The sequence below is a fragment of the Terrapene carolina genome, unplaced genomic scaffold (genome assembly GCF_002925995.2).
Source record: "Terrapene carolina triunguis isolate 2854851 unplaced genomic scaffold, T_m_triunguis-2.0 Scaffold96, whole genome shotgun sequence".
NCBI classification, from domain to species: Eukaryota; Metazoa; Chordata; order Testudines; family Emydidae; genus Terrapene; species Terrapene triunguis.
The window spans coordinates 40,519,701-40,532,775 of NW_020664447.1; the positions used below are offsets into that span (position 1 = coordinate 40,519,701).

The 13,075-nt window shown below is 47.6% G+C and overlaps 1 protein-coding gene across 1 annotated transcript in view; it reads left to right on the forward strand.

The window, feature by feature from the left end:
• The first annotated feature begins 8,943 nt into the window (after nt 1-8,943).
• Nucleotides 8,944-13,075, forward strand: part of LOC112104898 (cytosolic phospholipase A2 epsilon-like) — a 53,550-nt gene continuing 49,418 nt past the window's right edge. The window contains exons 1-2 of the mRNA XM_026651253.1: nt 8,944-9,054; nt 9,457-9,545. Coding sequence (XP_026507038.1) covers nt 8,944-9,054; nt 9,457-9,545 — 200 coding nt within the window. The remainder of the gene's footprint in view (nt 9,055-9,456; nt 9,546-13,075) is intronic.

Here is a 13,075-nt window from a genome sequence, read left to right on the forward strand (position 1 = left end):
AGTGATCAGTTTAAGCAGATAGTCAGTGAATTCTGCTTTTACTCCCTAGCTATGGATGAAAGCACTGATTTAAAAGACACTGCCCAACTTCTTATTTTTATTAGAGGTATTGAAAAAAACTTTGAAATCACTGAAGAATTTGCTGGCATGTGCTCCATGACAGGTCGCACAACCAGAAAAGAAATCTCCAGTGAAGTGATAAAGTGCATGAATGATAAGTCGGGATTAGATTTCACAAACTTGGTGGCCATTTGTACTGATGGGGCGGCGATGCTGGGGGTGGGGTTGTTTTCGTGGGGCCGGGCGGCGCTGGGGGGGGCATGTTTTGGTGGGGCCGGGGGATTTCGGCCCTCAGCTGTTTTCTTTGGAGTAATATGGCCTTCACCGCTTTACGAGTTGTGCAGGCCTGTCTTAGGGCTTGGCTACACTTGCAAGTTAGAGCGCATTAAATCAGCCCCAGGCGCCCTAACTCCTGAGGTGTCCACACTGGCAAAGCATGTAGAGCACCCGGACTGCGCGGCTGGAGTGCCCCGGTAATCCACCTCCATGAGAAGCAAAGAGCTTGCTGCATCCTGGCTGGAGTGCCGCGATGCCAGTGTGGATGCCCTGGTCTATTAATGCGCTCTGATCGGCCTCCAGGAAGTGTCCCACAATGCCTGTTCTAGCCATTCTGGTCATCACCTTGAAGTCTACTGCCTTGCCAACCATCAGACCTGCCCTTTAAATTCTCTGGGAATTTTGAAATTCCCCTTCCTGTTTGCTCAGCTAGGCGTGGAGTGCTCTCAGCGAATCTTTCCAGATGACCATGCCTCCACGCGCCAGGTGATCCCCAGTATGGAGCAATAGCGAGGTGCTGGACACCATCAGTGTTTGGGGGGAGGAAGCTGTTCAGTCCCAGCTGTGCTCCAGCTGTAGGAATTACAATACCTTCAGTCAGATGGAAAGGGGCCATGACTGGGACGCACTGCAGTGCAGGGTTAAAGTGAAGGAGCTGCAGAATGCCTACCACAAAGCGCAGGAGGCAAACCGCCGCTCCGGTGCTGCCCCCACGGCCTGCCGTTTCTACAAAGAGCTGGACGGGATACTTGGGGATGACCCCACCTCCACTCCGAAGAGCACCATGGACACTTCAGAGGCTGTGGCAGCCCAGAGTGCAACAAGGCAGGAGGAGGAAAACGGGAGCGAGGGTGCTGAGGAGGAGGGGGGCCCAGAGCCAGAGGACGGCACAGTATCCGTAGATGCATGCAGCCAGGAGCTGTTTCAAGCCAGGAAGAAGGTAGCCAGTCACGGCAGCCGGTGCTTGGGGAAGGACAAACAGCAGATGAAGTGCCCGGTAAGCCGCTTTTATTTTGAGAAGAGAGTTGTTGGGTGCAGGCTGTTGGCGTGAAGAGGGTTGCAGAAAGAAGGGTTAGGGCTGCATGCATGTGGAATAGAGCGTTGATGTACGCTCTCACATCGTGGTAATCAGCCTCCGTGATCTCATTGAAGGTTTCATGCAGAAGCTGGGCAATCCGCTTGTGCAGGTTCCTAGGCAGAGCTACTGTGCTCCTTGCCCCAGTAAAGCTAACATATCTGCGCCACTGTGCTGTGAGGGGTGGGGGGACCATTGCTGCACACAGAAGGGCCAGGTCAGAAGCTGAATTGTTGCAGAAGACCCTCCCTTGCTTCCCAGGTCACCCTCAGCAGCGAGATATCTTCCAGGACAAACCTATCCTGTGTAAAATGTGCGGAGAGTGATGCATCCCCGCAGCTGTTGGCTCTCCCCAAGGCACAGGACCCCAGAGGACAGTACGGCCCTGGAACAATCAGTCCCCCCTACCCCTGTGGTTACTCACCATTTCGGGACTCTTGTGGGTTATGTGCGCTCGCCTTGGGACACACCGTATGTGATATTATGTGCATTGTGCTTGTCTATAAGTTCTGCGAAATCATTGCTCTGTCTAGTGTTAACAGTGCTGCCTCTGTTAAATGTTGCATTTTGGTTTTACAGATGCAACCTTGAGATCCCAGCCATTCATGTTATCAATGGCTGAAAGGCTGCAAAGACTCAGGAAGCGGCCGCGAAAAAGCAAGGAGGACCTTCTGCATGAAGTCATGCAGCAGTCCCGTATTGAAAATAAAAAAGTGCAGGAGTGGTGGGAGAGGGAAAGCAGGGTCCGCCAGGAGAATGCGGATCGCTGGCAACAAAAAACAGAGTGGCTCCTAAGCATTATGGAGCGCCAAGTGGACTCGACTCATATCACTGCATACGGAGCAGATCTGCGCCTGCCCCTCCCCCGCAGCCCTTTTCCCAAAACTCTTTCCCATGTCACCGCCAACCCACTTTCCCCAACATCTGGTTTCTTATCGCCACCAGCTGCCTCCAACATCTTTAGCTTCACAGCCCAGCCCTGCAAACTACGACCCTTACCCACTGCACTCAACCCCCATCACCAATCATTTTAGCCAGCCTGAAGTTCAGCACTCATTGCACGGCACTCCAGACAGGAAGGCTGAGTATGATAACAGGACATCTCCATCCTTAGAGATTTTTAAGGCTTGGCTTGACAAAGCCTTGGCTGGGATGATTTCGTTGGTGTTGAGCAGGGGATTGGACTAGATGACCTCCTGTGGTTTCTTCCAACCCTAATATTCTATGATTCTATGACATACGCAAATCTGTGATTGTTCCGTTCCCCACCCCGCCCCCTTCCCTCCTCCCACACAGCACAGATGCCGCCGAATTGCCACCGAATAATGAAGCGGCGGCAGTAGTGCTGCAGATTGCGATCGCGGCTTTTTTTTTTTGCTGCTTGGAGTGGCAAAAACCCTGGAGCCGGCCCTGATGATATGTACAACCGACTCAATGACTATTAACTCCTGCCAATAGTGTATCTTTTCCTGTTAAAAAGACTAGGTAATTCAGTGGCAAAACTGACATTAATACAGAGTTAAGGTTGGTAGGTGGTATGTTGACCCCTTGCAGAATGTTGAGTTGAGCAGCACTCAAATTTCGGAAAACTAGGAAATGCTGAATTAAGATTGCCCATGCAACCTTAACTCTGCCCTCTTCAGCAATGCCATGATATGCCCATTAACACACATCCCTTTACTCTACCAACCCCACAGTTGCTGAAATATACAAACTCTTCACCTCCTTTTACTACTCATTCACAGGATTCCATGTAACACTATTAAAGGACAAAAAGTTTTTTAAAATGTTGCCCTGGCACCTCCCCTCTGTTCCCCTCAAACTAGCAGTAGCCAAAGGGAATTATTTGCATACTCTCCAGGTGCAGTCAGTGTGTTAGTTGTGCCTACACTAAATGGTGGAGGCAGTAATTTGGCCTGCATAGTATAGGGCGTATTTGGGATGTAAGGACATGTGTGGGTTAGTTGGAGGTGTGTGACAGAGCTGTGATTATGATATGAGGAAATCTATGTTTTGCACCTTCCAACGTGTGTGAGGAAAGCGAAGAGGTGCATGTGTACCTTCAGGATGCAGGTATTGCAAACAGTCAGGTGTGGCCCTGCCCATGCTCTGCCCTGAGCCCATCCTGCTTCCCGCTCTTCTCCTGGGGCCCAGGCTGGGGCTAGGGCGGGCCAGCCTGCAGCCCAGGACTTGGGGCGACTGGGCTGCCTGCCCGGTGCTTCGGGCTGGGGGTGCTGGGGCCGCGCTGCCCAGCACTCTGGGGATGGGGGTGCTGCAGCTGCCTACCTGGTGCTCTGAGGCTGGGGGCAGTCAGGTGGCTGATGGGGTGCGGCCAGTGGCCATAGTAGAGGGCTCAGGACTCTTGGGGGGGGGGGCTAGCCTCCCCAAATGGGTGGTTCACGTGCCGTCCATGGCAGTATGCATCATTTCTATACAGAATTGTATAGGTTATGTCAGTAGCAGGGCATAGGGCTTTTATGACAAAGGGTATTGTCAGCAGAGAGGTGGAATACAAGAGGATTCTAATGCTTTAATGATCGTTAAGTGAAAGTGTAGGTGAGATGGTATCCTGTAAGTGTAAGGGGGCTGTAAAAGGCTGTGAAGTGGTTCTTAAACTGTAAATGTGTAGTGTTCTTTCTCAGGAGCTGGCTAAGTGTGTGAATGTACACCAGGATCTGGAACTTCCTGAATCTTATAGTGCCAAGGGCCAGTGTGGCTATGTGCATGCAGAGGCATTGCTCAAAGAGGGTAGAGGGAAGGTGGCATGGGGAACCTTTTCCTCCCATTTTTCCTCCCTTTTTTGTTCTGTAAAAGTGCTAGATGGAATCCTGTGGGTGTGGGTGAATCAGTTATAAAAGTTGGTGAAGAGTTTGTACGTTTCAGCAACTGTGCAGTTGGCAGAATAAAGGTATATGTGTTAATGGGGTATATTGTGGCAGACATTTGCATTTTGCTCAATTCAGTGTTCTGCAAGGGAATGACATACCACCAAGCAACTTTAGCTCTGCATTAACATAGTTTTTTGCTATTGAATGCATTTACATTTAGCACTATTTGAATACATATTGTTTGCTTGCACCCAGTTTACCAGATAATCCAGATAATTCTATATAAGTAACCTATCCTCTTCATTATTTACCACTCTTCCAATTTTTGTTTCATCTGCGAACTTTATCAGTGATGATTTTATGTTTTCTTCCAGGTCATTGATAAAAATGTTAAATAGCTCAGGGCCAAGAACCAATCCCAGCAGAACCCCACTAGAAACACACCTCCTTGATGGTGATTCCCTATTTACAATTACATTTGAGACCTATTGTTTAGCTAGTTTTTAATTAATGTGTGACATATTAATTTTATATCAGTCCAGTTTTTTAATCAAAATGGTGTGCAATACCAAGTTGAATGCCTTGAAGGAGTCTAAGTATATTAGATCAACATGATTATCTTTATCAACCAAACTTGATATCTGTCAGTGTAGTTCTTATACCCACTCACCACCATAATGTCTGAGAGACTATGATTTCATAAACATACAATTTTTGAATAGTAAGTGTCAAGTTTCATCATCACACTAATCTTGATTCCTTACAAGTAAGTGCTACAGTTTCATTATTTGGGAGGATTTTCTACATAGATGTATTAGATATGTGTTTATGACACTTGCATTATTGATCAGAACATATAATCATTCAGCCCACTCCTTTGAGGTGCTAAGAGATCCTTCCAATTTACCAGCCCCAGCCCAGTAAATTCTTCCGGTCTTTCTAGTAATGCCATATTACCATGTTACTTGAGTAGAGCTGGGCAAAACTTGGAATCTCTGTTCCAGGCAAAACGCCGACATGTCAAAATTTGTTTTTGTTCTAATTCGGAATAAAAATAAAAATTTAGAAATTTCCCACAAAATAAAATTCTAAAGAAAAAATTAATTTTAGGTTGAACAAAATGTTTTGTTTTGACAAACTAGAAATAGTTTGTTCTACTTTAGACTTTTTACAAAATATTTTATTATATAACCTTTTAAAAATTGAAACAGAAAGTCATTTCAATATAAATAAAATAAATGGAGACATACCTATCTCATAGAACTGGAAGGGACCCTGAAAGGTCATTAAGTCCAGCCCCCTGCCTTCACCAGCAGGACCAAGTACTGATTTTGCCCTAGATCCCTAAGTGGCCCCTTCAAGAATTGAACTCACAACCCTGGGTTTAGTAGGCCAATGCTCAAACCACTGAGCTATCCCTTCCCCCTAAATGTAAAAGTCAAAACATTGCATTCTGAAAATGGAATACTGACCGAAATGCTTTTCCAATTTTTTTCTCAATGAATTTTGTCAAAATCAACACCTTTCCATCAGGGTGGATTTGATTTAAATCAATTTTTAAATAGTGATTTATTTTGAAAACTTTTCAGATTGGTTTTACAGCTATATCAGAAAATGAATGATTGTTTGTTTATTTCATTTACAAAAGGTAATTGAAGCAAATAGTTCACCTCCCAATGACTTCATAAATATCTCCAATTCCACAGGTTAATCATTAATATTTGGAGGATTTTCTTGCCATGCTGTATTAGGAGGAGAACATCACCAGACAGACATTTAAATTGTTTTATTTAACTAAAACAACAACGTTAAGTATTCTGGATTTTTTTCTTCAACAGCAAACATATAGTATTTTAACAAAAAAGCATATGTCCCTCGCGTCTCACATTTATTTCCAGACTTCTTCTCCTTGTCCAGATCTATTCTGCCTCCAACAATCTTCTATTCATTGAACTTTTTTAAACTTCGCACTTTTAGAGAGAGGTAAGGGATTGACACTGGCTGCATAAAGGTGGGAGATCACCCTGCAGTCCCCCCACCCCTGGGACACAGACTCAGTGGTGAGGCTGCACCCGACCCTGACACAGCACAAGGCCAGGGTCTGCCTCAGAAACACCCTGGGGTCCCGTCCCTCTGCATCAGGCACACCAGGTGTGGGGCAAGCAGGCTCAACCAGGCAGGATCCAAGTGTGGAGGGGGATCACTATGGGGGGGATCCAGGTGTGGGGTGAGAGGATTCTGTGTGGGACAATCTGGGTGCAGGCAGCTCGGTGTGTGGGGGTGTCTAGGTGTTGCGGGATATGGATGCACAGAGGCTTGTTGGGGGGGGGGGGGGTGCAGGGGGAGGGGCGATGGGGGGGTGCGGGGGGGGCCAGGGGGGGGGTGGTGGGGTTCAGGGAAGGGGGGTGGGGGGGGGGGTCTCAGCGGGGGGTCTGGGGGCTGGGAGAGTGGGGTTTGGTGGGGTGGGGGTCTTGGTGCAGCTGGTTGAGGGTCAGTGGCATTGGGGTCTGGATGTGGGGGCTCAAGGTGGTGCAGGGGATGGGGCTCCTCAGGGTGGGGATTTGAGTGCAGAGAGCTCAGTGGGGGGTGGTCTGGGTGCAGGGGTGGGGGTCTGGAGGCAAGGGTCTGGGTGCAGGGAGCTCCAGATGCAGGGATTGAGGTTCAGTGGGATAAGGTTCGGGTATGGAGGGCTACGGGGGTTCTGGGTGTATAGGGTGAGGCTTGGCAGGGGTGTCTGGGTATGGGAGGTCCGGATGCATGGGGGTTGGGTAGATGGGGGAGCAGCTCCCCATACAGTGACCTCTCTCCCCGCAGCTAAGGAGCGATGGGGGCAGGAAGCAGGGGAGGATGCTGAGCTTCCTGCAGCTGGGGGAGGTTTCTGGAGTTGGGTTTGACACAGCCCCAACCACTCCTTGCAGCCCCTCCTCTCCTGCCTCCAGCCCAGCTGGGACTAGCAGTTGATCCTGGCTCAGGGTAGGAGCCACTGACTGGGGTGCTCCAGCCCTGAATGATTTACCTCTCTGCCGGCTGCTCCAAGTGCCTGAAATCATGTACCTGCACAGCAAAGGAGTGGTGTGTGACTGCTCTTGCAGCTTCCCTGTCAGAAAGTCATTTTTCTGTTGGGAAGCAAAGAAATCTGTGGGGGACATGAATTCGGCACATGCGCAGTGGCGCAGAATTCCCCCAGGAGTAGCTGGTGTGTCACATTACACTGAGTGCAAAAAAAATATAGTCCTGGGCCTCACAGCATGGACACCTGAATTCCATTGGACCAGGGCTGGCACTGTATTTTGCCACCTCCCAAAGTTGTTCGGGGGAGTACCCAGCCACAGTAGTGTTTGTAGCGAAGCCGATACAAGGGGGCTGCCCTTTAAAGGCTGAAACCTGAGGCTCTGTAGTGGCCAGCCATGCAGGAGCTGTACTGGAGTGGTAGCTCCAGCTTTTGGTCATTGGTGTATGCACATGTGTGAGTGCATAGGGTGCCCTTAAAGACACAGAACTCTGTGCCCCTGAAAGCTAGGGGAGGGACAGCTAGGCTGGAGCCATAACGATCTCACTGCTGGACTATGCCTTAAAAAGACAGTCCCACTGCAAGTGTGCTAGGGGCAGATGAGTGAAAACCGCACTGCTACAGCTCACAGCTGGTGAGGGGTTATGTGGTTAAGTCACAATCACAGGTGCCCATAAAATTTGGTGCCCTAGGAGGACTCCTGTGTAACATATTCCTAATGCTGCACCAACCCCTGTCCAGCAGCAGCTCCTCCTTCCCTCACCATTAAAGAAGTTCAGGAATTGAAGATAGGGAAACCAGGGAAGGACTTGGGCTGTGGGGTGACCTTGCGGGTTGAAGCTGGGGTGGAATCCAGACTCATAGGGGATCTTGTGGACAGCCACAGCTATGGGGGGACCTTGTAATGAAACAACCTCAGAGGGGACATTCATATGGAGGGTCTTGGGAGGACAGGCTTTTGGGGGACCCTGGAGAGGACACAAACTCAGGGAAGGGCCTTAAAGGGAGACTTGGAGAGGGAAATTCAGGGGGACATAGGGTTGGAAGAAGCCTTGGAGAGATGGAGGTATTTTTGGAGGGAAAGGGAGGAGAAACTGGAAATTTGGAAGGAGTGAGGGAGGGGGAATGTTTGAGGAGAGAGAAGTGTTTTCAGGCTTATTGGTGGTGGAAGTGTAGGAGGTAAATTATAATGTCAGGAGGCAAGGGGATGTTTGTGGTACTATGAAGGAGGTCTGTGTCCCCCTCAGCTTTGGTAACAGTTATTCCACTGTGCTCCCTGCCCCAAGCAGGTGATCTGGGAGCGGGTGGAGCCAAGCTGGCTGGACACTGGGCAGGGGACAAGTATCAGGCCTTCTCTTAATGGCTGTAGCAACTTGCTCCCCCTCTCTGTCTTCATTGCAACAGGAGAGCAAAAGTGGGATTTGAACCTCAAAGGAGTGGCACATTGTTTCCCACTGCTCCCCGTATGGGCAATGCCTAAAAGCAAAGCATGTGCCCCTTTGGCCTCTGCATATCCTGTTCCTCCATCACTTCAGCTGCAAAAGAATATCCCACTCTTGCAACAGACTTGCTCTTATTGTGAGGAAAGTGGGCGGGGATTCTTTCTGTTAAGAGAATCACAGAGGGGTAGGGCTCTGTGTCAATGTGTATTCAGCACCTGCTCAGCAACTCTGGCTGTTTTCAAGTCTGCACATATGTTTCAGGAGTCATTGCCAGCTGTGGAACCTAGTACTCCAGTACCATTGACAGCGCCTGACTTGAATGTAGCAGAGACCACAATGGAATCACCTGCTGGCTTCCATAAGGTACGAAAAAATAAATAAAACCAAATAAGATTTGCTGAGACCCTGATCCAGAATGGCACAACCGAGTGCATGGAGTTTCAGTCCTGCCTTATCAGTCAGGGTTGCAGTTCCTCTGACATCTACAGTTTTGAGGAGTTAGCACCCTTACCATATCTTATAGAAATGATTGACACTTCCATATTTTTTTCATTTTACCCAAAGCCTTGTCAATAAAAACAAAAAGGAAGTACAGACTGACCTGCTGCTTAGCACACCATTGTGCCACACTGGGAGTGAATAAGCAACAGCTCCACACTTTGAAGTCAAAATATGGTGCTGCAATTATGAATTTATAATATGAAATTGGAAAAATATTTTCAAATATTACCACTTGCCCATTCTTTCTTTTTCCCCCCCTCTCAGGACTTAAACAGCAAAACAGACCCATTGGGAAATGTAGGAACTAAATGGATGAAGCAGCGGGCAGTACAGTGGGATGCTGACTATAAGGTACCATAAAATAGACAACATTTTGGGGAGAATAAATAAGTTTATTGATTTTTTGGCGGGTGAGTGGGGGCAGGAGTTTTGGAATGAATTTACTGGTTATCAAAGGGTTGAATATTTAGTGATACTAGGTTCCATGTTGAAATTTTCTTATGTTAATCATCTGAATCCAGAGCTTAATTTGTGCCAGGGCTTGCCAGGGCCGAGCCCCAGCACCTCTAGTCTTGGCAGTTCATACCCTGACACATCTGGGCTTGCTGCACTAGTTATGAGTGTAAAAAAATTGCTTGCGCCCTGGCACCTAATTGCTTGATCTCCAGCATCTCTTTCATTATAAATTAAGCCCTGTCTGAATCCCATTATTGTTTTGTGCTATATTTCTCTCTCTGTTTGGTTTGTAACAGGCAACATATATTCATTTCATAGCTTCATTCCTTTCAAAGGGATTCATTTAGGTGGACTCACCATTGTATATTATTTACTATCATTACTCCTGAGGGCATTCTGTGCCAAAAAAATTAAAAATTCTGCGCACAATATTTTAAAATTCTGCAAAATTCTGTAAATTTTATTTGTCAAATACATGTGGAGGCTCCAGCATGGCATTGGGGAACACAGGCCACTGGCTGCACAGAGGTGGGAGATCACTCTGCAGCTCCCTCCCGGGACATGGACTCAGTGGTGAGGTTGCACCCAACCCTGACACAGCACAAGGACTGGGCCTGCCCCAGAAACACCCCAGGGCCCTGCCCCTCCATGCCTGGTGCACCAGGTGTGGGCAGGCAGGCTCAACCCAGCAGGATCTAAGAGTGGAAGAGCTTAGTGTGGAGGGATCCAGGTGTGGGTTCAGAGGGTTCTGTGTGGGGCAACCTGGGTGTGGGCAGCTCAGTGGGGGATCTGTGTGTATGGGGATCTGGATGCACAGGGGCTTGTTGGGGGTTTCTGGGTGCAATGGTAATGGGACTCTGCAGGGGGGGTCAAGGTGACAGTGGTTGGGGCTTAGCGGGGCAGCTCTGGGTAAGGGGGGGATAGAGCTCAGCAGGAGGGTCTGGGTATAGGGGGTTCAGTGGAGGGATCCAGATGCAGGGAGAGTGGGGCTCAGTGGGGTGGAGATCTGGGTGTGGGAGGCTCATTGGGGTGGTGCAGGTGCCGGGGAGTGGGGCTCGGTAGGGGAGGTTCTGGGTACGGGGAGTGAGGCTCGGCGGGAGGGTCTGGGTATGAGGGGGTCTGGATGCACAGGTATTATTCAGATTGGGAGCAGATCCCTGTACAGTGATCCCTTCCCCTGCAGCTGAGGAGTGATGGGTGCAGGAAGTAGGGGAGGGGGTAATTTGCAGAGCTTCCTGCAACCTGGGGAGAAATCTGGGGGTGGGTCTGACCTCGCCCTGGATGCCGTGCAGGGGAAGAGGAAATCCTGTCTTCCCCAGCCCAGCCGGGACTAGCAGCTGAGCCCGGTGCAGGGTAGGAGCCACCAGCTAGGTCTTCCCCAGCCCCAGCCCCTGCCCCACAGTGATTTACCTCTCTGTCAGCTGCCCTGGGCACCCAAAACATACTGCTGGGGAGGGTTGCATGACCACTCTTATGGCTTCCCTTTGCTTCCATGTCAGAAAGCCATTTTTCTGTGGGGAAGCAAAGAAATCTGCAGGGGACATGAATTCTGCACATGCGCAGCGGTGCAGAATTCCCCCAGGAGTAACTATCATAGACAAAAACAACAAGGAGTCCGGTGGCACCTTAAAGACTAACCGATTTATTTGGGCATAAGCTTTCGTGGGTAAAAAACATCACTTCTTCAGATGCATGTTGAGGTTGATGGATTTCCACTCCATATGGCTAAATTTAGTTCCTTGCATGGTGTCAAGTATCAGGGGGTAGTCGTGTTAGTCTGTATCCACAAAAACAATAAGGAGTCTGGTGGCACCTTAAAGACTAACAGATTTATTTGGGCATAAGCTTTCGTGGGTAAAAAACCTCACTTCTTCAGACTAACACTGCTACCCCCTGATACTTGATATCATAGACAGTGGGCCTGATTCTTGGTTCACTTATATCATTTTTACACCAGCATATCTGCACTGACTTTAATCGAGTTACTACTCATTTATACCAAAGTGAAAGGAGAATGTGGCCTAGTGTCTCACATTCATAACACAATTGTTGAAAGTCCTTTGTTTTTTTTAATGATAAACCCCAATTTCCAAAACAAATGTTCCTTCAAGCTCTGCTGGATGGAAAGTCATCACAATAAAAGGCTTCTATGGGAAGAAAGCCGGTGGTGCCTGCAGGATTGCTTGGGAATCAGTTCTAGATCTACATTTGTGTTTATTATACATTAGAAATATCAATGCAAATATTTCTATCCATTCCTGGATTGCTTACTGCTGGCTATGCATTATATACAGCTGTTGCCTCAAAGCAAAACTGGGTGGATTTAAATGAAAAGCTATCTCAAGTTCACTAATGGTGTCTATAATAAAATGGGACTCAGGAATATGACTCATGGGAAATGTGGGGAAATTGGCCTCTTTTCTGTACAAGAAAAGTTCAAGTTCCACTTAAATCCACAGGGTATAAAATATTTGTTTATATAATTTCATAAGTTGTCCAAAAATATGTAAATCACGATCAGTAGAAGTACTCTGGCAGCTTCAGCGGAGGGGACCTCTCATTTTAAAAGTGTAACTGAGAGTGGAAAAATGGTGACGAGTCACCTGTTGGGTCTGCAAATTGATGTAAGTGGGAACATAGTATAATTTGCACTGATTTGGCATTCAGTGGGTGTGTATCTTGCATGCTGGCGCTTAAAAAGGGGATGTAATATAGCAGGAAGAGCAACTAATAAGGAATGTAAAACCTGGTCTTACAACAGTTTTTGTATTGCTTTAACTATATCTGTTTTGAAACATCCTTTTGTTTTGCAACAGACAAAATTAAAGTGGTACAACCCCTAGTGTGGATGCAGATTCAGGGATACAAAGATGCTTAGAATTGTATAGCTTAAGCTTCTGAACAGATACACTTAAAGCAGTAGGAAAACTGTGTGTATTCAGTACAAGGCCTGAGATAAGGTAGGCTCATCCCCATCACTTCAGCTCTCCGCTGCTCTTCTCACAGCCTCATCTAAATGTAGCAACTTTAGTAATGCTCAGAATTGCCATCCCCAAGCATTTAGCAATCATGAGATTTTTTTAAAGTAATACATTGGGGGGGGAGGGCGGTTATTTGTCTCTGGCTATTGAACTGTTTGAATTCACATTTTCAAGTTTTTTTCTGCCACCATAAGAGCTATAAACTTATTTTTTTAAATGAAAGCAGAGAGTCTTATATAGTCACATAACTCCAGAAGCTGGGGCTTTCGGATAAACACCAAATATGGTGAGGCTTGAAGTAAAATTGCAGGAGTTGGCAGCACTGAATCCTTGAATTGAAATTCTGAAGTCCCAGTGTTCACATTGGTATGAAACAAGGTCAAACATGTTCACTTTTCCATAGTAAACGATGAAGGAGGGTTGGTTAAGGCACAGGCTTGTGTGCT